Below are 27,042 nucleotides of genomic sequence, written 5' to 3'. Positions count from 1 at the left end.
GAACACATACGCCACAGAAACCAGGAAACCGGGACCATGAGCCTGGCTAGGCTTGAAAAGGGCGCTTAAATAAATAAATTGTAGATTTCACACATTTTTTAAGAACCTCAATTGCAAAAGTTGTAGAAATCCATCCACTTATAGGAGATATTTTGAACACGAAAAATGTCTAAACGGGAATAGCTGCCATAAAGGAAATCTGTGGAGTGAAATGGCTCAACCAGGAACCGATCTTCCAGCGCAGACTCAGCTAACTGGTTTCTTATCTATCATTTTAAATGGAGGAGTGACGAGTAGGTCGGGTGGGTTTGAATGCAGTGGGGTGTGCAGTTAACTAGTTCAAAAGAGCAGAGACCATTATAGCAACAATAGAAGAAGCTGAAAGTAGAAATAAGACGTTTGTGAATCGGTAGTTGAAGTGTGTTCATGGATGAAACGCTAATAACCAGATGAAAGATTAGTTCAAGATGTACTCGTGTGTGCAGATTTTTCTTTATTAGAATGATACAATAATAATTACTGCACAGCAGTGAAAGAAACGTTGTGGGTTTTTTTGACTAGCATTAGTGCAAGAGGTTTCGGATTGACGAAAGTAGTAGAAGGAGGAGGGGGAGGGGGAGGAGGAGGAACTGAGTAATGAAGTGAGAGAAGGGTTAGACTAACAGTATGTATTAGAAAGATAGTAAGAAATTAGTTTTTTTTTGATAACTAACCCTGTCTGTCCATGCTCTTATACTGACCACCACCACCAACCGAGCTTCTAACGTTAAACCAGCATCAAGGCGGTGTTTTAATCCCTATTGTGTATTCATATCTATTAATTCCTTAATATGACCTACAAACTTCTTGGCAATTTTGCAACTGAATCATTACACTCGTCTACATAAGCCCTTATATAGACACCTATACACACACATTTATAATGACACCTGCACAAGTTTTATACACTTAGAAAGACGCCAACACACCAACACCTACACAAGTTTCAACTTACAAACAACCAATTTACCGAGTCTTTCATTCTCTTTGTTCTTTCCCTCTTCGTCTCATTTCTCCCTCCATACAATTATATCATTTTACACACATTTACAATACTTCAAGTATATTGCAATATGCTCGCACACACACACATGCACACATGTTCATACTTAAAACTATTTCTTTCGCGTATTGTCTCTCTCTATGGTCTGTGTGTATAGCTATGTACGTGTGACTGAATAAAATTACACCCACTACCACATATTAATTATAATACAGCTATAACTTAAGCTAAGTGCAATTTTTTATTAGTATTATATGAATCTGGTAGTAGAAGAAGATGTGGTTCTAAAGAGCAAAGGAAAAATCGTGATGAAGTTCACAGTTCCTTAGAAGATGCTCTTAGAATATTCGAGTACATATTACTTTCATCTCCGCCTTAATTTTATTGGTATTTCTTTTGGTTTTGTTTTTGTTCAATCCTGGTTGAGCAAACCAATGATCAAAAGCTATTTCTTTACAACCCACAAGTGGCTAAACACAGAGAGGACAAACAAAGACAGACAAACGGATTAAGTCGATTTTATCGACTCCAATGCGTAACTAGTACTTATTTAATCGACCCCGAAAGGATGAAAGGCAAAGTCGACCTCGGCGGAATTTGAACTCAGAACGTAACGGCAGACGAAATACCGCTAAGCATTTCGCCCAGCGTGCTAACGTTTCTGCCAGCTCGCCGCCTTAACAGACGAATTATTGCTAAGCATTTCGCCCGGCGTGCTAACGTTTCTGCCAGCTCACGCCTTGACAGACGAATTATTGCTAAGCATTTCGGCCGGCGTGCTAACGTTTCTACCAGCTCACGCCTTAACAGACGAATTATTGCTAAGCATTTTGGCCGGCGTGCTAACGTTTCTGCCAGCTCACGCCTTGACAGACGAATTATTGCTAAGCATTTCGACCGGCGCGCTAACGATTCTGCCAGCTCGCCGCCTTCGATTATCAAAAGCTAACCAGCTGTAACTACTCGTTCTTTGATTTTCAGACATGCTGTATCTAGAACTACACTATCCAATGTGTTGTTCAGCTTTTAACTTGTGACTTGAGAAAGATCTTGTTGCGACTTCTTGCAAATTAATAGTATAGATTCCCCTTTTGGGAAAGACTTGGATAAGCTATTTCTTTACTGTAGTCATTGCATTCATGATTTCAATGTGATTTGAAAAAAATACTTCTAGTCCTGCAATATTATCATCTCTGCGCTTATGAAATATGCTAACAAAAACGTGACATTAATTTTTACATTTTTGATAACTGCAAATATATTTGCTGTTACCAAAAATGTGTCTCTAAATGGATTGCGTAATTGTAGTCCTAGGGCGTCATATATTATGCTAATCAGATACAAACTCTACTCACCACAGGACGTCAACTTATTAGTCGCAACATTCCCAAGATTAATATCTATTCTTGACATTTGGGTAGCGTGAGACTGATAAAAAATATTAAGTGTCCACTGATATTCAACGAAACTCCTCAATGGAGTTCAACATAAAATCTGTTTCATGTACAGAGCATTTAGGGCTATAACATCTGATACACCCTTCTGCTTTTATTGCTGTAGAGCGTAGTTTGAGCTTCCTTTAGGCTAATTACCACTGTTATAAGACTAAATCTTCACAGATTAGCCTTGCAGTTTGTCAAAGAAAATAAATAATTAATATCTTTTTACAAGAACAATGTCTCAGATGTATATGGGCAGTGAAAATGAGATGTAATTTTTATCCCGTTCCCGAACGCATTAGCCTCATTAGTAGAGTAAAATTATAACAGACCGACATTGAAACCAGTCTCCACGCATGAGTCTTCGATAGTTTATCCTTTGCTCCATCAGCATTGACCATATTTGTATAGTCAGTTCTAAATATTTCCGCCTTGTTTAATGTTTTAGGCATTTATGAAAAATATTCAAAATTTTATTTCTTCCGTTCACATATTTCTTCAGCACAAACAATTCTGATTCCGCGCCCCCATCCTCTAGGTAAGAGTTGTTTGTTCTGTTTCCTGGAAGTGATAAACTAAAGGGAAAAGTAAAAACGAGGTCATTTAGACTATCCGTTTAAGAAAATATGTTATAGAATATATATTTTTACACACACACACACACCACACACACACACACACACACACAACACACACACACACACACATATATATATATATATATATATATATATATATATATATATATATATATATATATATATATGCGTGTGTGTATATCGTGCTTTCGGTTGCTACTGCAAGTTTATATAATGAAATTAATGTTTATGCACAGGCAGGCATGTTACATTACTGACTCGCATATGTTGATTGTGTCTTAACACACACACACACACATACATACATACATACATACATACATACATACATACATACATATCGCTTGGTGGGAATTATATAAAAAAAAAATTGGCACAGTGTTTGGGGAAGTAGATAAAAAGGACACGAAAACAACAAGACAGAATCATCGACCAACATAATTCTGGAAACTCGTACATTTTATTTATATATATATTATACTTATTATTTATATATATATTCATTCTATGTAAGCAAAGAGACACCTCCACAAATATAGTACATTCTATAACAGACGAAACGAAACAAAAACAAAAACAACAAAATTAACATATGCAAAAAAAATTGTCCAATTCTTGTTTAATACGTAGTTACTTCAGATTGTACAATGTGGATATTAACATAAAAGCAATGCTAACGTTATTTATACAACATCACATCAACATTGATTACCTGTAGGACTGTCGAGACTTTTATTTATATCTTTTTTTTAATTTTTATTTCTGTCTGGAGTCAACATTTCGAAGTATTGCGTTGCTCAGCATAAAAATTAAGAGAAAGAGTTTTTGAAGAGCGTCAGTTATCCAAAATTGTGTTTCTCTCCTAAGTGACATCAGTCCAAAATTGCGCTTCTCTTTCTCGCAGTGATATTTCGTTCGGACGGCTTCAGATTCGTATCACTATTTCTCGACAAAACGCATTAATTTATCTTATTGCAACACACTTCATATATCTTTTTTAAAAAAAAAGAAAATAAGGAATATACAAATCGCTAAACTATGATGAGAAATGAGGCTCACCCTTTTGTTACTTTGCCACCTTTACCACGACCTATTTTTCGGGATTCTACTAAGGGACCCAAAACACCAAGAACTATCAGGTATTTCTAATTGACTTTTCTCCCCTCTTTTATTTCATGAAAATGTGTTGTTTTTTTTTTTATCGTTTAATAACAATTTTAGCAGACAGACATGCACCATGAACTGATTTCATTTGACTAGACACAAACCAATGTTGGTCAATGAATTAGATTAATAAAAACAAATTGGTAATCATATTGAGGTGGTGGGGGGTATATTTTTGTTTCGTTTGTATCCCGCAAGGACCTTTTCTTTTTAAATCTAAAGGTTTGCGTCGTAAATTCATGTTACCAATAAAAATTATCACACCACCTGGGTTGCTTTCGGTTTAAAGCTCTTGTCTTGATGTTACGACACATTTGAAAGTTAATAAATTCATCTAGAAAAAAAAATGGTATTAACTGTGCAAAGTAATTTCTAATATTGGCGAAGACAGCATATTTGGGGAAAGATAACTTGGTTAAATCGCATCCACTACCTGAAGGGTACTTCTTTTATCGATCTTTGAAAGACAAAAGTAATGTTAACCTTGCGAGATTTGAACGGATGTAGAGTGATATAAATAAATATTGCAAAATAAGATGTTCTATCGATTCTGTCGACCGACCGCTTCTGTTTGAAATAATGAACTTTTAAAAATTCATACATGATATGTATAATATATGAGAAAGTGTGTCAGTACAACTTAAGGCTTCTATTAAACCAGTCAAGATGGAAGACTGAGAGTTAATTAAGAAAAAAAGAATACAAAACATTCTAAATGCTAATTTGAGACAAGTAGAACAAGCACTCTGACAGGCCTCGAACCATGTTTTTGCCAATTAACCAGATGACCACATTACGTTGAAATTTTATCTGTAATCTGTGTCAGAATTGTCGTTTGGAATAATAAATTCTATAAAAACGAAGGAACAGTAAAGATAGTGGAATTCTTTTAATTTTGGGGATAATGAATTCCTCTTATGCTTTATACTTTATATTAGAGTAACTAAATGAAATGGGATATTGTAGCATCTCTTTCCGATCACACATACCTAAATCGAAGTTTACCGTTGCACTTATAATTTTGTGTTAAAGCAGGATAATGCAACTCAAATGTACACGACTTATTTAAAGGAATATACAGTTTAAAAGAAATCGAAATCGTTTTTGACTAAGAGCTTTAAATGAACTTTTTATTTTGTAATGAGGAGGAACAGCATCCAGTGACTTCTTTGCAGCCTTTCCAGCTAAGTGATACTAATTCGGTTGATGTGCACTTTGTACATCTGCGTTTGATATCTGCTGGAAAGCGTGAACCGAAAAGTCAGAACCAAATCTTTGCAACGTAGTGAACTTAGCGTGTTAGGCCTGCTCCTTAATCCACCCCAATACATGGACAAAAAGCTTGAAATATATGCAACCACGCAAGTTATGCATTTATTCAAGTAACCTTGTCAGTATACACGGCAATGGCTTATCTGCGATAGTCTACGTGTTAGTCTGTTAGCTTAACTGAGGGGACCTATGATAAAATGCGTTTCAACCATGACCCTGCAACTGTTTTATTTTTTTATGACTGTAATATTTGCTGAGTGGAAATTTGGAAGCCTTTTTCGCTGTTCAAACAAAATGAAGCATGCCTAGTCTATAATTGAAGTTATCCCAGCTATGACTATCCCGTCTTTGTGTGTGATATAGCTTGATATACCTCTGACTACATTATTCAAAGTGTCGTTTTTTAAGGTGGTAGTTTGAATGTAGATTTAACTGCTGTTTTTTCGCAGATCAAGCAACCAAGTAGAGGTTTTCTTGTTCCCTGCATCTGACAAGTAAATGTTAAATGTGAAGTGATAACTCTGTCCAAAAATTGATATTGCAAAAAGAACAAAAATCTTTTCATTTAGTAAAGTTTATTTCCTATTTCATTTTTTGTATTTTCTTTGCATTTTATTTAAAACAAATGTATCGAAAAATCCAGCAATGGGACCCTACGCATAGTCAATTAAATTGGCTTACAATTTTTTAAAATCGATTTTGAAGAACTGAAAGACCAAGTCAACTCGAAAACGATTTGAATTCGGAACGTAATTTATTGTAACTATATACCTTTAAAAGGTTTTACCAGGTGCTCTATCGAAGTTTAATACAATATTACGTATTTTTCTTTTGTAGAATTAATCTTTCAGTTGTACAAAATATACGTCTAACCACAATGACTTTCGCAACTGAATAGCATATGCGTCGGTTATTAAATGATATTTCCAAACATTGTCCAGTTACTGGGGAAATTAAATGATTACGAAAACTCCCTAAGTTTCTTTCACTTCCTATCACCACGAACGCTTGTTTTAATTTTTATCTGGATGCAAGTGTAGTCTAGTTATTTCGAAGTGAAATTATTTCTGCAATATTTAGCATTTTGGTTATATGAAACCCCATTGCTCATTTATTCACACATGCATGCACTTGTAGATACCAATCGGTATGACGAAAATTTTGATAACAAATAATGTTTAAGTGAAGTTGTTTGTTTTTGAAGAGTCGCGGTGTCCTCTCCGTTGTAATTGTTTTAGTTTCAACATACGAAATATATATCTTTAAAAACAAGACATTAATGTACTCGACTATCCATAAAAAAATGGCCTGCTCTCAGCTGCAATGCCTGATCATTGGGCTACTAGATAACGGCTAACCTGGAGTTGAACAACGACTACAATTATGCAATGTGAGTCTTTAAAGAACTTTAGTAATCATGGAAAATGAAATCTTAGTTTCCTCAGAAGTGCATTCCGTAGATGAAATTTTAATTCATTATTTCATTGCTCATATTTTAGTTGGGTTAATATCCCGCCGAGGTCAACTTTACATTTCTTCCTTCCAGAGTTGATGAAATAGAGTACTTTTCGAAGTCTTGAATCGATTTCACCGACTATAGCCTACCCTCGTTAAAGATTTATGGTCTTGTACTAATCTTAGAAATCAAGTTTATTTTGATTCAGTAATTGGCAGAGAGAAATTTATATTTAATAAAAGTGGTAAAATGAGCGCTGTTACATTTGATGTAGTAAACTGAGAAATTTTAATCAAAATTATGAAATAAAGTGATTGTATTTTATCTTTTAGCAAACTCTCGGTATAATGTTTCATCAGCGAAGTGTAGTTTACGTCAACTGCAAGGTCTTAGAATGATTAGATAATAATTTTTCGGCACTAAAGACTTAAAAGAACGACTTGTGCAGAAATACCCAGAAGCACCTGTTATGTTGAAACCTATTAAATTGAGCGTTTGTTTACAACACAGACATGCGATTTGCAGTTTCTAATATATGTTTCTTTATTACCCACAAGGGGCTAAACATAGAGGGGACAAACAAGGACAGACAAACGGATTAAGTCGATTACATCGACCCTATGCATAACTGGTACTTAATTTATCGACCCCGAAAGGATGAAAGGCAAAGTCGACCTCGGCGGAATTTGAACTCAGAACGTAACGGCAGACGAAATATGGCTACGCATTTCACCCGGCGTGCTAACGTTTCTGCCAGCTCGCCGCCTTGTTATGACAATTCGTTTAATTTTTCACTCTACGCTTTAACAGTTGTTTAGTCCCAGGCCGTCCTTGATTAAGCAGACATAATATTAAATTTATTTCCCTCGTAACCATCTCGTCTTAATTCAGATGGTAAAACTTGGACTGCTTTTGTTAATATTTTTTAAAGGAGTAAGCTGTTATTTGAGGGATATGTGGCTGATATTTCTAACAAACCAAGTAACCCGTCATACGCTCCTTTGCAGTTGAGTTCATTAAATAGAAACCTATTCTGCTGGATATTGAAACCACAGCCCCCAGGCTTAAAATTCTTACATTTCTTCCTTTTCGCTTTGTTGATTTGCCTGCCACCCGCTGAGAGAGAAAAAATATACTGTTTTTTTGTAAAATGAAACGGGAATAGGTACTAAAGACTCTGCAGAACAAGACTGGGGTAGTTTGTGTGACAACACTTCGTAACTCTAAACATAATGAAGTAGTTTAGAATACAGATTTGGTCGGAGATGAAATTACATAATTTTTTTCTCTAGACATCTTGTTCCAATTTGTTGGAAATATTAATTTTACAGATATGCCTCGCGAAGCTTTTCTACAGTTTTATTATTTATAAAAAGTAGTTGCTTTTAGTGAAAAGTATTGATGATGATGATTCTGTTATTAAAGTAAATGGACAATAAGAATATGTCTAAAATGCATACACTAATTCAATCTGCTGAAGGGAAAAAAATACATTTCTGAACAGTTTGTAATGTCTCGAAAATATTAAGGTCAAATCGGTTGGCAGCGTGTTTTTATATTATGAATTAATTCAGTGGTTCCCCATATTTTGTGTATTCACAAGTTTTTAACGTGCCTCTTTTAGTTCGCTTGCTCATGTTTTGCGCCAATAACAGCTATGATGATAGTTCCACGTGTCACTATAAGGTCTACGTCTGTCTCTTCATGAACTTACCTAGTTAGCTGTTTAGTGTATTAAAAACACAGTTCACTCCAAATTCGATTTCTTTGGTAACACCAGTTTGAGACAGTGTAAGGGATATAGGTATCCTCTTTTTTGCCATCTCAAATTGATGTTTGTAATGTCAAATACCACTGTATTTTCATGAGTTTTAGATGATTCGTTCATTGAGCATTTAGAACAACAAATAATCCTGAAATGAAAATATCTCGTGATCATTAATTTATTGGTTCATTATAATAGACTTCATCTTCTGTGTTTACTGGACACCTTCACTTACCAGGCTATTGACCACAAGCTAGAAAATATGATTTGTAAGATGTAATGGAAATCAAACAGAAATCGCGCCGTTACTGCAGGCTCGAGCCGCTCGGTGGAATTAAATGTATTCATTTCTTAGTCTTGGAAAACTCTAGGTAATTTCACCTTAGTTTAATACAAACCATACTTGACTTTTTCCTTTGGCCAATAATGTAATCCAAACTGTATAACAATTGAAAATAACTGTTTAATAACATTTTCTACTTGGATATTACACTACATCAAAACGTTTAATTGTAAGAAAATTTTTATTTTCGCGTGTTAAAATTATTTGCTTTCTACAAGTATTATAGTGGTTTATCTCTCGACCGATTCTGATCGAGTAAGCCTATAACACAATCCAAAAGGCGGCGAGCTGGCAGAAACGTTAGCACGCCGGGCGAAATGCGTAGCCGTATTTCGTTTGCCGTTACGTTCTAAGTTCAAATTCCGTCGAGGTCGACTTTGCCTTTCATCCTTTCGGGGTCAATTAAATAAGCACCAGTTACGCACTAGGGTCAATATAATCGACTTAATCCATTTGTCTGTCCTTGTTTGTCCTCTCTGTGTTTAGCCCTTTGTGGGTAGTAAAGAAATAGATAACAATCCAAACCGCGGTCAACCCACCTATTTCATGTATTTTTAGGATGAGATCCAGTGGGGGGGTTTTTGAGTGGGGTATTAATACTGTATAATGGGATTTGAAGATTTGGTTGCTATTACTAGTACATTGAGGCTTCCTCGTTGGCTCGTATTTTAATTATTTCATTGTTCCACCTTAGAGCTTTCGTTATATTACTTCCATATCTCTTAACGATGGTGGAACTGTAAAGAAAACTAATATATTTAACGCTAGTTCATGGATGGTTTATTTTTACATCAACAGCTGTTCTAAGGAAATTTAAGTTACAGAGTGTGTATACAGTGTATTTGCGCGTGAATGTTATATAAGTATCTTGATAGTTCTTACTGAACTACAAATTAACCCTTTACAGTTTATAATTACCGCCATCATTTATCATGGTGGACTAATGCGTTGTTATTCGATAGAATTGTTACCAATTTTGTAAAGAGGCAGAAACTAAATGTATCAATGTTTGACTTCTACTGCCCAATTTTCAAAAAGCTTTAATTATATTTTCGCGCGCGCGTGTACCTTTTATATTTTAAGGATTTATTTACTTAAATCGTCCACTGTATTGTACTATATCATCTTTATTATTAAGTTGTTTGTAAATGTGGGCATTTTTATCAATTACTAGCAGTATCGCCCGGCGTTGCTCGGGTTTGTAAGGGAAATAACTATATAAGCATTTTTAGAGAGTTACTTCCCTTATAAATTCGGGCTTTCTTAGCCATTTTTGTTTTGGTGTCTTCAAGCCATGAAGTCGTTGTTCTAAAAGAACGCTGGTTTCCTTCACAACGCATTACGACGTTGATTTCTTTACACTCCCTTCCCCACAGCTTCACGAGGGAGGGAAGGGGGAGAAGCAAACAGGTGCAGCTGTGAGCGTGGACGCCAACTCCGCCGCCATCGACACACGATGCATTTTATGCATTAAAATGGAATAAAAAATGATGTTAAATTATTTTTAAAATCGTAGACTCATCGTTGACGCGCGCTAATAGTCAGACGGGCTAGATATGAATCACGACTATAAGATACCCGAATTTGGTTAAACTGCACCGCAAAATGTGGGAGGAGTTAGGAATCTAAATCGAAGGGGACAGACACTCACACAACTAGAGTTTTATATATATAGATTACATACGTGATTGTGTGACATAATTTTGTTATATCTTTTTGTGATGTTAACCCTGATCGAGAAGACTTTAAATTCACTTCAGCCGTTACTATTTAGTCAGATACAATAGCTACAACTACATGTTTCATTTAAAATGCGTTTATGTTCAAATGTAAGGGAAGTATGGTAATCTAGTTAGTCGTCGATTAACCATATAGAAGCTCTCTCATTTGTTTGTATTGTCTTTGATTTCCATAGCTTGCTCTTTACTTTTTCTTGCGTTTGTCCAAAAATACACGAACGTTACAACTTTGCGCAGTCTTTTTATACAACTGTTACATAACAAATTGGTTTTCGTTTATTAGCATCGTTATTTACTATTCCTGTTGCTCGTGTTATTTTGGTCTAACCTCATGTCTGCCATGATTATCGAATGGATCTGTGTTCAGAAATTTCCAACTGTGACCATTCTGACTTTTAGTATATATCGGATTATATCACATTAAGATGATTTGGAGAAAATTTGGCTGATACTTTCAACAATTCGGACGACTGGAGGGAGGGCCTCCCTCGATGATGATGATGATTATTATTATTATTATTATTATTATTATTATAGCAATATTGACTTCTAATTTCTCATGCGCGCACGTGGGATGGAGAAGATTTAAACGAACCGGAAAACATTCTTCGTTGTTTACTGGCCTAACCTACCAATTGCTAAATTCCTTTCTTGCTTCAACGTAATTTTACATCCTCGCTTTTAAATATCTGTACATTTTCGATTATGAGGAGTTAAAGAACCTAGTGCCAGGAGTTTCAACAAAACTTAATAAAAATGACTTTTTTTTTGTCTGGACAGTCATCAGCTGTAAAAGTAAAGTGGCTTCGTGTTTGTAGGACTCGCCAGGACCTGGCTGCTTTTATAACACTATCCCTAACAAAAATTGGCAACCTCTATATTTTTGATTGAATAAAATAATTCACTACAATTTCTTAGTGTAAGTGGGGGAAAAAAATCTGGCCGGCTTGAATAATTTAAAACCTACATAGAATCTGGATTTCTACTGGCTGTTATATGCACTGCCCTGTAGTGAACTATTAATATAATCTTAACTAAGTACTTATTTCCTGTGGGAAGGAAAGAAATTTTAAGATGAGAATTAATAATCAGGATTATTTCCGCTCTGAAAAGAAATGTTATAGGATACTTTCAACCTCCATTTTGTGAAAAACAAATAATCGTACTTCCGGTTTGTCGACTGCAGTCGTCTGTGATGTGGTTTCAAATTGTATTGTTATAATGAAACTAGAATTTCTAAGAACATAAATTAAATCTAAAAACAGAAATAAGCTACGAAGACGTTTCATGAAATGAGCGACTGCGTATATCTGATATGTGAACACCTAATTTTATATCAGTGCTATAGTGGCGATTAAATTACTGGCTAGCTCATTACTCAGTTTAGCTGTTGTACTTCTACTTTGTATTCATTTTTCTTGCTGTAATCAAGATATGTGTTCCACTGGGTTAACTAAGCTGGTAGAATGCTTTCTAATATGATCATTTGTTATGTTCCATTTTACATAGCCCGACCCGAGTAATTTTGTGGATCAAATTCATTACATTTTAACTGAGGGCTCGTTATGCCTGGAATTTTGTTGCGTTACTCCTTGAACTTTTTTTTTTTACCGTTCATATTCTCAGCAATTATTCTATAATCTCAATGTAATCTCAACCAAATACCTAATTTATTCCACCATACATTTCGTTAACAGCGACCTTAAAGGGAATTAATAATTGAAAGAGGCATTGTGTAAAAACCTCACGAATCTAATAAAGCACTATTTCGGCAAATAATGATAGTTCCTAATAAAGGATTTTTCAGAAATTCACTCTTACGAGATTTTTTTTATGGAACCTGCTCTATATTTATCATAAGTTCAATTTTTCTTATATCGATTTAATTTTGTTTATTCATTAAGTTGCAGGAAGAAGGTGGTCCTTTAATTAATGACCTGAAAATGGGACGACTCGATATTCTGGGGTTGGGTCTAGGTTCTAGAAACTTGTCCAAACCTCTTTTCCGATAAAACAAATAACGATAATATAATCCTTTCCATTAAAGGCACAAGGCTTGAAATCTAGGGAAAGGGATAGTCGATTACATCGACCTCCAGTGTTTCACTGGTACTTAATCAGCCCCGAAAGGATGAAAGGCAAAGTCGACCTCAGCGAAATTTGAACTCAGAACGTAGTAGCAGGCGAAATACCTATTTCTTTACTACCCACAAGGGGCTAAACACAGAGAGGACAGACAAATGTATTAAAACGATTACATAGACCCCAGTGCGTAACTGGTACTTAATTTATCGACCTCGAAAGGATGAAAGGCAAAGTCGACCTCGGCGAAATTTGAACTCAGAACGTAACGGCAGACGAAATACGGCTACGCACTTCGCCCGGCGTGCCAACGTTTCTGCCAGCTCGCCGCCTTAAGTAACGATGATAAAATGACGCCGTTTACTCGTGCATCTGTTTAATTAGTGGATGTTGTTATATCCTTACTATCGTTTCTTGCTATAGTTAAATGGCAAACTTCTGTCACCGATGAGGAAGTTACTTACAATATAATACATGATCTGCCATCTTGTATGCGACAACATTCTACAAGACTCCAGTGAGTTGACAGATTGATTGAGCTGCACTTGGTATACGTCTCTGATTGCCGTCCAATCATAAGTATATTCATCTTTATCATACTTTATATTAACGAGAACACGAGTCATCGTGAGAGCCTCTACGTGGTCGTTCAAATATTAAAAATAGTCAGTTTTCTATTAAATTACATTCTACCGTCTTTCACAAAAAAAGCACTACATAATGTAGCCATACGTTTACTAACTGAAAAAAGAACAGGATGGGCACGGATCGAATCCTTTTGATAACGGGTATTGCTACTTTTTGCTTATCTCACTCCATTAAAAAACTGAATTATCTCCTCCGACTAAAAAGAAATAACCTTCAATAACGAAAAAAAAAATGAAAATTTGGTAAGTGAAAAGATTAAATATCTTATTGAATCAAACATTTTTATAACAAATCATACCATGCTTATTGAGGAGGCCAAAAGTCAATGTGTTGAGATTGGATTAAAAGGGTTAGATCCTTTTGATTCAATACTTCTTGTCGCCACATAAACTCAACTTCTTAGTGGGGAGATAACCCAATTTAATGGCTTTTGTTGTTTTTTTTATGAGTGAGATAAGCAAAAAGTACCCGGAGATTTTCAATCAGGCATGACCTGGGGCAAAGCAACTAGGAGTACAAACATCTGAAATTAATAGGATTCTTAGTGTAAATACGTTATTTCGGATATTTTGCAGCTTACCACTAAACTTAATACAGATTCAATTCATTCCTAAGATCAGCTACCCACACACAATTAATAGGAAAATTAGTTCGATATATTAAAAAGAAGATTGCTTCATTAAATTCTGAGTTTAAATCTGTTTTTCATCATTTAGGGACTCGATAAAATAAGTACTTTTAGCATATTCTGGAGTGCAGGCAATCTACTTTATACTCTGTGCTATGCAAGAACCTGGCTATTTGCCCAGTTAGGATATTATTATTGGCAACCTACTCAGTCGACAGGTTTACTATTTTCTTCTCTTGACTACAGAGTGAAGCTGTCTTTATAGTGTTCAACATTAAGTCTATTTTGAAATGTAAGAAACATGGCAGTATGTCTGCTAAAATTAGAATGATATTATGTAGTTGAACCGAGTCTGTAAGCCAGTTCTGATACCCGGTTAAAATTTCAGTTACATTGCTAATGTCTGTCGGAAAGGCATAACACGCAAACATCTCTTATTTTTAAACTGTTGTTTTTATTATTAAAGCGGCGAGCTGGTAGAATCGTTGTCACTCCGGACAGAATGCTTAATGGCATTTCACCCGTCATTACGTTCTAAGATCAAATTTCGCCGAGATCAGTTTCACCTTTCGTCCTTCCGGGACCGATAAAATATGATCAATTGAGCATTTAGGTCGATGTTATCGACTTTCCCCCACCTCTCAAAATTGCTGTTCAAAACAATGCAACGATCTGGCAGAATCGTTAGCACGCCGGACAAAATTGTTTGCGGTATTTCGTCCGTCTGGACGTTCCGAGTTCAAATTCCGCTGAAACTGACTTTGCCTTTCATCCTTTCGGGATCGTTGTAATCGATTAGCCTTCTCTTCCAAATATACAGTCCTTGTGCCTATAGTTGAAAGAATTATTTTGAAGCAGCGTTGCTGCCGAGGTCAACTTTCACTTTTGGGGTCGATGATATAAGTACCAGATGAGCACTGGGGGGTCGATCGACAAGCCCCTTCCTCAAAAAGCTTCAGGATTTGTTCCAATAACAGGTAGAAAGGAGTTTTTTTTTAAGCTGGCAGATTCGTTAGCGCCAAAATGATGAGTGGCAATCATGCGGGCTCTTTACGTTTTGGGTTCAAATACTGCGGAGATCAATCTTGCTTTTCAGCCTTTCGGGGCCAATGAAGTACCAATTGAGCTCTGAGGTTAATGTAATCGAATTACGCACTCCCTTTAAACTGCTGACCTTGTGCAAAATTTGAAATTATTTATTTGGACAATGTGTTGGAAAACACTTGGTTAGTAGACGAGCAGCACACAAAATCCTGGTTTTAATTATGTCCCTTTGTTCTAGATTCAAACGCCACAGAGGATTGTATTTGTCTTTCATCTTTCCAGTATCAATAAAAATAATACCTATTTCTTTATTACCCACAAGGGGCTAAACACGGGGGGAACAAACAAGGACAGACATAGGTATTAAGTCGATTACATCGACCCCAGTGCGTAACTGGTACTTAATTTATCGACCCCAAAAGGATGAAAGGCAAAGTCGAAATTCCGCCGGGGTCGATAAATTAAGTACCAGTTACGCACTGGGGTCGAAGTAATCGACTTAATACCTATGTCTGTCCTTGTTTGTCCCCTCTGTTTAGCCTCTTGTGGGTAATAAAGAAATAGGTATTATCTTTATTGATACCGGAAAGATGACAGTCAGGCACCTGAGTTGAGTCAATGCTCTCTAAACTCTGGGGCAGGTTCTACCAGTGCTTTACTGTTGATCTATTTGACCATTTGTAAGACTGTCTGCAGGTAATATGTAAACTGAAAGAAACTTCTAGGGATTTTGTATCCCTGTGAAGAGATTAGATTTAGTATGAAGAATAGAGGTGGTATGCAAGCTGATTGTTCAGAGGAGTAGAATGTTCTGTAGAAGCATGATACATACAGCATATCTTTGGGCCAGACATTTTCTTATGAGGATGAGCAAGCCCCTACCAAGAAGGCTAGTCTTCAAGTGCAATTTTTGCAGTGTCGTGAATGATAGGACATCATAAGAATTTGAGATCTACTATTTGACATTTTGTATAATGTACACTAAATATATTTTGTGTGTTATCTTGTCTTTGACAGTTTATGCGTTGCTCAGCATGAGATACAAGATTTTTTCTTTTAACATCATCATTTAACATCCGTTTTCCATGCTGGCATGGGTTGGCTGGTTTGACTTTAAATTGGTAAGATGGAGAGCTGTGCTAGGTTTCAGCTTGATTTAACATGATTTCTACGGCTGGGTGCCCTTTCTAAAGCCAACCACTGCCATGGGTGCCAGTTACGAAACACTGGCATCGGCCACAACCACAATCTGACTTGACAGGTCTTCTCAAGTACGATATATTACCAAAACTTTCAGTCACTTGTCACTACCTCCATGAGACTCAAAGCTAGGCGGGTACTTTTTACGTACCACTGGTACGGGTGCAAGATATGCGACGCAATTTTCTTTGCTGTTGGTAAAGATTATTACATTTCCATAGAATAATGTTTAAGCTTTTTAAGACGACGGTGCAAGGTTGACTGACATGAGGTATCTAGGGTACATGCAGATGACATTTGTGTGCAGATAAGGTTAGTGAGTATATTCAGATGACAGCGAGCCTGTAGTTAATTAACAGGAATAGGAGTGTCGAGAGTCCATTTAAGCAGATAGCATGTCCCAAAAATCATGCTACAATAGTTTGGTTGGACAAGAAGCTTCTAAGAGATCTGACAAATATAAAATTCTTGTATCATACATTGTTGAATGCTTTGCTGATGACATCCTTCTCAAGAGCAAAAAGCAACTTATAAGTAAGAGTATGTCTCCAATAGACCTGGCTCTACTGAAGCTGTATTGATGGTTATTAAGGATGAACACTCAAGATGTTGGTGAAGGCGATTAACAACTATTTCCATTATCTTTGGGATATAAGTGTGATTGGTCGCTTGCAGAAAGACATTGAAAAGTTTAGCAGGTTTAACTTTAAAAAGTACCATGGAAAATCATTCAAGATACAGAATACCTACAGAACTAAAAAGTGATGAAAGCAATATATATAAAAGAAGCAATTATGTATGTGTTAGTGAGAGAATAACTGTTTTACTGTTGGGACTGGTTTTAGACAAGGTTATATCCTATATTTTTCTTCAGTTTTTGCTATAAATTTAAGCAGATTTATCAAAAAGGACATGGTCTGCTTCAAGACTATAACCAGTTCTTATCTAAATTTTTGCAAATGCTTAAATTCTGGAAAGACCACTATGTAAAAGTTCAGCTAACAATTTGATGCAAAAACTATAAATGTCTAATGCCAAGATAATATAAAGATTTAGATTATAACTATAAATTATAAAGTCTTAGAAAATGTACCCCATTTCACCTATTTGGACAGTACAATATTTGCAGATGGAGGTTAGGCATTTTGTTGGCTTGCCAAAATTTGAAACCGTATAGAACCTGACTGCATTCCATCAAAAGTCTGTGTTGTCCCTTGCATTTTACATATAGAGATCAAACCACCAATGTAAAAATACTTGGAACTGGACAGAAAGAACTAGTGATAATGCAGAGAACTGTGTGTGTTAGAATGAATTGCTAGAATAGAAATTTCTTTCTTGTAGTGAGCAATGGGAAGGCCAAGCTGTCATGGCAAAGACTTGTATCTTGTATAATGATGGGATCTCCCATCAAAGACTACATTACGAGTGTTCAGTTTTTTGTTTTTTCTGAATGACCTGCACAAATGGTTTGTTCATAGCAATCAAGTGTATGTACTGTACATTCACTCCCTCTATCAAATCAGCATTGCCCTGTACATGTGCACCATATGTCAAGTGTCAATGATCACAAAGGAACATGACGTGTTTTGCTCAAGAACACAGAACACTTCCTGGTCCAGGAATTGAACCCACGATCTAGCGATCATGAGTGCCACACCCTAGGGTTTATGTGAAACAATTGGGAGTCCAGAAGCAGATACTGCAGCTGAGATCAGATCAGTGCATGACATGGCATGGGTTTGGTTTTTGTATTCCATCTTTCTTCTGCTTTTCTGGAGTAATAGCTTCTACATTGTCACTCAGCCTACACTTGATGTAATACCAAATTTCATTTCATCCATTCAATTTAGTACCAAATTTGATCTTATTTGACCACTACATATCTTTAAAATATAAGTTCATTTATAGCCTTAAATCTTATAGTATACATGACAATAAAGGCAGGATGATCATTGCTATGGTTTTTAGTCAAATGACATTGGTAAATTGTACTTATTCTAAATTTACAGGAACCACTGACTAAATTCATGCAATCTAAAGCAAACAAGCATAGAATTTTATACAAGCTTAGACCAAACACACAAAAGGGTTTGAACTCTATACAAGCTGACAAAATATCAATTTTACAGTGCCTCTGCTATAATCAACAGAAAATTTGTTTTTACATTGTCATGCCTATTTTCAGCAAAGTGAATCTATCCATTTGAAAGTGAAGTGTTTTTACCATAGACACCAATATCTCTTTAATGGTAACAGAACACTCATTCAGTGTTCGGTTCACTCAATATTTGCAATCAGTATATGTACATCATCACATATGTGCACCATCCGCACAAAATCTTATGGGTATACAGCTTGTTGGAATTTCGAAGATTGTTCTTAATTGTACAGTTAATGCTATGTCTATTCAAATGGAACTGATTGAGATTATTTATCAGTACCTTTTTGTTATTCTCAGTTGGGACTCTTTCATAATTTAATGATAATTGTGTCTTACATACAGTCGGCTTTCAACTGGGAGGTGAGGTGAAAGAGTTGTTCAGTAAATTGATTCCAGTACTTAGAAGTATGGAAATACAAAGATTTCTAACAGCACATTTTTGTCAATTATATCAAAGCCAGTTTTTGACTACATACATTTTTCATCATACCATCCAGAAGAATGAAAGGTAACCACAGCAGGATTTAAATTCAGAAAGTAAAGTGAGTGCAACTGCATGTATTAAAGTGTTTTGTCCATTGTTCTATGTATTCTTTTAATCCACCACAATGATAATATATTTCTAGCAATTTGATTGTGTATCTTATTGTTTCATTTATTTTCTTACAGACAGCATTACAATCAATCTGCCCGGAAAGGACCGAAGGTAGATGTGCAGGCTGCAAAGAAGGAAGCAGCTGCCCACCAAGTACCAACCTACACACCACCACAGCCTCAGTATTATGCCCAACCGCAGCAGCAGCAGCATTACCAGTCTTACCCTTCACCTCACAGTAGCAATGCAAGCCCTATTTCACCATCTTATGCTAGGCAACCTCATAGTCCCGTTACCCCTATAACACCTGGGGCTGGTTCTGGAACTTTCATTCATGGCCAGTACAATTCTCCTTTAGGATTGTATTCTGCTGAAGCCGCTACTGAGGAATTAGCTTGTCAGTCTGGAGGGGTTATTACTGCTGTTGGTGGGTAAGTATCTCACTTTTCCTACTGAAGTATTTTACCCCAATTAAAATTATATTATCTGTTTTACACCTGTTAATGCATTGATTAATCTTTCAGCATGTAATATAGTTAACAATATTACACTTCCTCTCACTATTCTCCTTCTCCCCCCTCTTCTTACACTGTATGAGAGAAGACAAACTTTTGGGGAAGAATACCAGTAGTCTTAATATATGTAATTTGGTGGGAAGGTTCAATAAACATGTTTCCATTTACCACTCCACTGATTCAAGCATTGACAAAAGTGAACAGTTTATTTATATTGTCTTCCTGTATCTGATTGATACTTCTTACGGAGTCCACAGGAATGAAAGATGGTCTCCATAAGATTTTAATATCAAAATGTAAAAAAAATGCAACTTAAAACCACAAGGCAGTTTGATGTTCTACTGTCTAATATTCTGATAATACATGGAATGAATTATAGTTAAAACCAACTCCAGGATTTGAAATGAGTCAACCTAGGTGAGATTTGATCTCAGAATATAAAGTGATATAACTAAGTACTGCAAGGGATTTTGTGTAATTCTGCCATCCACCTCCCTGCTAATATTTCTGATATCAGTTAAGGCGGCAAGCTGGCAGAATTGTTAGCATGTCAGGCAAAATGCTTTACAGCATTTCATCTCTGTACATTCTGGGTTCAAATGCCACCAAGGTCAACTTTGCCTTCCATACATTTTAGGGTTAATAAAATAAGTACCAGTTAAACACTGAGGTAATATAATTACCCCACCTCCTAACTTGCTGGCCTTGTACCAAAATTTTAAACCATTATTTTGCTATTGGCACAAGGCTAATTTTGAGTGATAATATAATTAGCATTACTTAATTATGGTTAGTGAACCAACCTAGAAACAATCATTGAAATACAAATTCATTAGTTAAGTTCAATTTCATCCACCATCACCCAATTTTCTTTATTTTTTTTTTACTTGTTGGTTCATGTTTTTTGGGGTTTTTTTTCTGATAGTTTAGTAAATTAGAGGATAGATTAAACTGATAAATTTGAGCCTGATTATTTCCTGTCATCTATTTCATTGACTTTGATAGATGAAAATCAAAATTCTACTTTTTGAGTATCTCGCTTTAAGTTGAAAAATATATAAAGCTATTATGAAGAAATTTTTTTAAATTTTCATAAATAAAAATACTTTAAGAATTTAGATCTTTCTTTACTTTTCATAAGAGAGAGAATGCCCAAACTTTTGAACAAATGCAATTGTGAAGATTTACTGTTCTACTTAAACCTTTAATTCCATCACTTACATTTCTGTTTATATATTTTATTGCTTGTATTTCCTTATTTGTTTATATTGTCATTTTTGTGTTGAGACTGAATTTTACTGCCAGTTTATTGATAAACAATTTATTTTTACCCCACCCAATTTATATTTTTAACCTTTAGTATTCTGGCTTATAACGGAAAACAACCATCTTTGCCAATAATGACATATTGCATTCAAATCTTATGTAAACTTGTCAGATCACTAGAAATACAAACATCAGTATGAAACCTAATTTTTCATTTGCAATTTCAAATACAAGCAGTATTATAAGATAATATAGTAACTTATGTTACCTACAGTATACTAAAGGTTAAAATTCTACTCACCTGCCTAACATTATTGTGACCAACATCATTTTTAGTATTTTTGTTTTTTTTGTTTTAAACATTCAAACCCTATCTGAATGTTCCAATTGCCATCATCAGTGATCAATCATCATTTGGTGTTCCTTCATATTTCTCTTCCCTCCATCAATTTTACAAACAGTGACATGAAGATTTCTGGTGGGCCGAAATATGATCCCTGCAGGTCAGTTTTTAAAACATTTCTTTCCATCTTGCTATTACATCAGATAGATAGATGCTCTCATTAAGCATGCAAATAAATAAATAAATATATATATATATTTATTTATTTATTCTTGTAGAAAAACAGTACTCAGTACGACTTTTGTTAGAAATCTGTAGTGATACGCTTATGTATGAGATAAATAAGGATTACATTTTCAAACTACATGTCTGCTGGTTGGAAAGAAAATGAAATTAATGATGTGCCACCAATCATTTCCTTTCTACCTACTGACATATATGATATGCCAATTGAAGGAAACTATAGTGCAGGAGTGTAATCCTTGTATATCTCACACATTAACATTGCTTATATAAATTCTGTATTACAAAGTGATAGTGATGCATGTAGTGGTTGAATTTGATAGGTCTAGTCTTAATATTTGCAGTGAAGCTTTCTTTAGAGATAACAGTTGCTTTTTGTTGTTTATTTTTCTGTGAACAATTAGTCTGCAGATCTATCGTATATCAGTTTCTTGAGACCTGAACAGAATTAGTGATTATAAACAGTCAAGATAGCATTTTATTGGCATAAAGTTCATTATTGCTTAATCTTACCCAACTCTGCTCAAGTACATTTACCTCATCAGATGACTTCTCCAATATCTGTGAAAGTCATTGTTCCTGTACAAAAAATAATTTTCAGCTAATCTGCAGGCTTCATTTTGCAGTGCACTATCTGGGACATACTGTAACAAAATAGAATTTTTGATTTGTGTAGTTTTAAGGGTAAGTGGATCAGCTGAATTATCAGAAAAAATGCTGTATGGTAATGGTTCTAGCTTTTTACATTCTGGGTTCAAATCCCACCAAGGTCAACTTCTGCTTTTCTTCCTTCTAGGGAATCAATAAAATCAACTAATTTCCTCCTCTCAAAACTGCTGGCCTTATACCTAAATTAGAAAAATTGTATTTATTTTGTTAGAAAGATTTGTAGCCTGGCACTTTGAGCAAGTCTTCTATAGCCTCTGACCAACCAAAGTCTTGTGATCGGATTTGGTAGAGGGGAAACTGAAAGAAACCTGTCTGTGTACATATGTTTGTGTGTCTGTGTTTGTCCTCCCACCATCGCTTGACAACCAGTGTTGGTATGTTTACATCCCCATAACATTAGCAGTTCGACAAAAGAGATCAATAGAATAAGTACCAGGCTTACAAAGAATAAGTCCTGGGGTCAAATTGTTCGATTAAAGGTGTTGCTCCAGCATCACTACAATCAAATGATTGAAACAAGTAAAAAAGTAGATGTAAAGATGAACTTGATCTGTACAAGACAGCTGGGGTTTGTATGGATTTATTACAGGCTTGAGCAAGCTAAACAATTGCTACAGTTACTTTGGAATTTTAACAAGACAAAGATTTAGAAATCTGTTAATAGACTACTCAGATAAGTTAATATGATTAAGTCCACTCTGCTTGAACACCCTATGGCATGAATGTAGTCAAGTGAAGAATCTTTGATCAACATTTTGTGATGAATCTATCTTTAATATGGAACATACATTTGATATTTTGAGCTTGTGGCCTTCATTTTAAAACCAAAATTAAATGGCTTTGAAGCTAATGTATTGAGTGGATCTTGCACACATGAGAAGATTTCAACTGCCCAAACTAGCTTAGAATACATAATAGTTGTAACTTTCCAATTGACATATTCTAAGAATAAGAATTTCTATTATAAGAGTTTATAATAATAATAATACTTGTAGTGTGATCTGTTGTCCAGATTGTTTTTCTCTTAAATGTAGCCTTTTCTTTATCCATGGATCTGATGGTTTGTTAGTGTAGTTTTTACTTTTCTTCATGCTAACCACTAAACTGAGACTGACAAATATATATGTACCTTCCTCAGGACAATACATACTGCCTACTTGACAACACAGTAAGAAATCAAATTTGAAGTTGATCATGAGGCCAGAAATCTCACACCTTAACCTCACATCTGTTTTACCTTTCCTAAATAAAACTTAAGCAATTTCACACAATGTTGTCTGCATTGTATCATTGTATTTAATGCCCTGGTTTGGTATAAAATTTCAAGATCAATCCATTTTCATTTAAAAGTTTATTTGTTCAATGTTACTCATGTGAGATTTCTTTTACAGCATACCGGAACATTTTTAACCTATTGAACATTTCTGGAAATGTACTAAACTTGTTGTAGCAATAATGTTTTCTCATTACTTATAAATCTAATTGTTAATCAAGGATGCTTATTTGCAACTGCTGTTAACAGCTGTTGCACTTAATTCTCTTCTCTTTTCTCTCTCTCTTTTCTCTCTCTCTCTCTCTTCTCTCCCCCCTCTCTCTCTCTCTCTCTAGTTTTTTCTCCCTCTTGGTCGCTCTTGGTCTTCCCTGCCTCTCTCTCCCTCTCTTGCACATTGCCATGTCTCTCTCTCTTTGCCATGTCTCTCTCTCTCTTTGCCATGTCTCTCTCTCTTTGCCATGTCTCTCTCTCTCTCTTTGCCATGTCTCTCTCTCTCTCTTTGCCATGTCTCTCTCTCTCTCTTTGCCATGTCTCTCTCTCTCTCTTTGCCATGTCTCTCTCTCTCTCTTTGCCATGTCTCTCTCTCTCTCTTTTCCATGTCTCTCTCTCTCTCTTTGCCATGTCTCTCTCTCTCTCTTGCCATGTCTCTCTCCTCTCTCTCTTGCCATGTTTCTCTCTCTCTCTCTCTTTGCCATGTCTCTCTCTCTCTCTCTTTGCCATGTCTCTCTCTCTCTCTCTCTTTGCCATGTCTCTCTCTCTTTGCCATGTCTCTCTCTCTTTGCCATGTCTCTCTCTCTTTGCCATGTCTCTCTCTCTCTCTCTCTTTGCCATGTCTCTCTCTCTTCTTTGTCTCTCTCTCTCTCTCTTTGCCATGTCTCTCTCTCTCTCTTTGCCATGTCTCTCTCTCTCTCTTTGCCATGTCTCTCTCTCTCTCTTTGCCATGTCTCTCTCTCTCTCTCTTTGCCATGTCTCTCTCTCTCTCTTGCATATGTCTCTCTCTCTCTCTCTCTTTGCCATGTCTCTCTCTCTCTCTCTTGCATCTCTCTCTCTCTCTCTTTGCCATGTCTCTCTCTCTCTCTCTCTTGCCATGTCTCTCTCTCTCTATCTCTCTCTTTGCCATGTCTCTCTCTCTCTCTATCTTTGCCATGTCTCTCTCTCTCTCTCTCTCTTTTGCCATCTCTCTCTCTCTCTCTCTCTTTGCCATGTCTCTATCTCTCTCTCTCTTTGCCACATGTCTCTCTCTCTCTATCTCTTTGCATGTTCTCTCTTCTCTATCTTTGCTGTCTCTCTCTCTCTCTCTCTTTGCCATGTCTCTCTCTCTCTCTCTCTCTTTGCCATGTCTCTCTCTCTCTCTCTCTTTGCCATGTCTCTCTCTCTCTCTCTCTTTGCCATGTCTCTCTCTCTCTCTCTCTCTCTATGCCATTCTGTCTCTATCTTGCCATGTCTCTCTCTCTCTTTGCCATGTCTCTCTCTCTCTCTCTCTCTCTTTGCCATGTCTCTCTCTCTCTCTCTCTCTTTGCCATGTCTCTCTCTCTCTCTCTCTCTCTTTGCCATGTCTCTCTCTCTCTCTCTCTCTCTTTGCCATGTCTCTCTCTCTCTCTCTCTCTTTGCCATTGTATCTCTCTCTCTCTCTCTCTCTCTTGCCATGTCTCTCTCTCTCTCTCTCTCTTTGCAATGTCTCTCTCTCTCTCTCTCTCTCTCTCTCTCTTGCCATGTCTCTCTCTCTCTCTCTATCTATCTCTTGCCATTGCTATCTCTCTATCTCTCTCTCTCTCTCTCTCTCTTTGCCATGTCTCTCTCTCTCTCTCTCTCTCTCTCTCTTTGCCATGTCTCTCTCTCTCTCTCTTCTCTCTCTCTCTCTTTGCCATGTCTCTCTCTCTCTCTCTCTCTCTCTCTTTGCCATGTCTCTCTCTCTCTCTCTCTCTCTCTCTCTTTGCCATGTCTATCTCTCTCTCTCTCTCTATCTTCCATTGTCTCTCTCTCTCTATCTCTATCTCTTTGAATGTCTCTCTCTCTCTATCTCTCTCTTTGCCAGTCTATCTCTCTCTCTCTCTCTCTTTGCCATGTCTCTCTCTCTCTCTCTCTCTTTGCATGTCTCTCTCTCTCTCTCTCTCTCTCTCTCTCTTGCCATGTCTCTCTCTCTCTCTCTCTCTCTCTTTGCCGTGTCTCTCTCTCTCTCTCTCTCTCTCTCTCTCTCTTTGCTGGTCTCTATCTCTTCTCTCTCTCTCTCTCTCTCTTTGCGCATGTCTCTCTCTCTCTCTCTCTCTCTCTCTTTGCGTGTCTCTCTCTCTCTCTCTCTATCTCTCTCTCTTTGCCGTGTCTCTCTCTCTCTCTTGCACTTCGCCGTGCTCTCTCTCTCTCTCTTGCACTTCGCCGTGCCTCTCCCCCTAAGAACAGATACTGCTCATCCAAGAAGTTTTTGCAGTTTTCAGCCACCCAATTTCAGTTGCAATGTTAAGACTATGGTACAAAATGCATTCTTAGAATGCACACCTTATGATAAATCTGGGGTTATATGATTGTGGAAAGCATTTATTAACTACATGGCTGTGAAAAGTTTAGTCTCCAAAACAAAGACCATCTAAAACAAATTTTTAAGACAGTCTTCTTCGGCACTCCATCAGTTACAATGATGATGGGTTCTAGTTGATCCTATCAACTGAACAGCCTGCTCATGAACTTAACATGTGAATGGCTAAGCACTCCACAGACACATGTACCCTTAACATAGTTCTTGGAGATTCAGTGTGACACAGTGTGTTGTGGTGAAAGAGTATGGCAGGGTTCGCCACCACTCCCTGCTGGAGCCTTGTGGTGCTTTAGGTGTTTTTGCTCAATAAACACTCGCAACACCCAGTCTGGGAATCAAAACCATGATCCTATGTCCACGAGTCCGCTGCCCTAACCACTGGGCCATTGTGCCTTCACTTAACACACTGTACCACAATAGGATAATGCTCCCACATTTAGACCAGTGCTCTCACTACACATAAAGACACCCTAAACCACAGAAAATTCCCACTCTGTGGTGGTGTGATAAATTTGCTTCCCAACCACATAGTTCCAGGTTCAGTCCTACTTCATGGCACCTTGGGTAAGCATCTTCTACAATGGCTTCAGGCTGATGAAAAGTTTGAATGGATCTGGTAGATGGAAACTGAAAGAAACCCATGTCTTCCACCACTACATAACTGGTGTTAGTGTGTTTATGTCCCCATAACTTAGCAGCTCAGCAAAAGGACCAATAGAATAAGTGCTGGAGTCAATCCATTCAACTAAAAATTTCTCAAGGTTGAGCCCCAGCATGGTCACAGTCTGACTGAAACAAGTTTAAAAGAAAATAATGCAACTTCATTGCAATCAGTTGAGTGCAGCACACAATCTATAGATATGCCATCTCTTATGTTGTAGCAGCTAGCTGTAAAAAGTTTTTACAAGGAATTGACTGCTCACACTTCTTTACTTGGGTCATCCAAACTCATTTGCCCTTCTCTCCTCAACACCCATATCCCCATCAAGTCAAGCATTAATCACTTCACTCGGTCCTTCTTGC

The 27,042-nt window shown here is 36.5% G+C and overlaps 1 protein-coding gene across 7 annotated transcripts in view; it reads left to right on the top strand.

The window, feature by feature from the left end:
* Positions 1-27,042, top strand: part of LOC115209407 (extensin-2) — a 271,538-nt gene that overhangs the window by 203,115 nt on the left and 41,381 nt on the right. For 6 of the 7 annotated variants that reach the window (XM_029777807.2, XM_029777810.2, XM_036501379.1 and 3 more), the window contains 2 exons: positions 19,255-19,611; positions 21,423-21,464. In XM_029777807.2, the coding sequence (XP_029633667.1) occupies positions 19,255-19,611; positions 21,423-21,464 (399 nt within the window). The remainder of the gene's footprint in view (positions 1-19,254; positions 19,612-21,422; positions 21,465-27,042) is intronic. The other variant, XM_029777805.2, reaches the window with a different exon arrangement.

Source organism: Octopus sinensis, linkage group LG3 (assembly GCF_006345805.1).
Source record: "Octopus sinensis linkage group LG3, ASM634580v1, whole genome shotgun sequence".
NCBI classification, from domain to species: Eukaryota; Metazoa; Mollusca; class Cephalopoda; order Octopoda; family Octopodidae; genus Octopus; species Octopus sinensis.
Note: the sequence above shows the minus strand (reverse complement) of the source record. Positions and strands in the feature narration are given on the sequence as shown.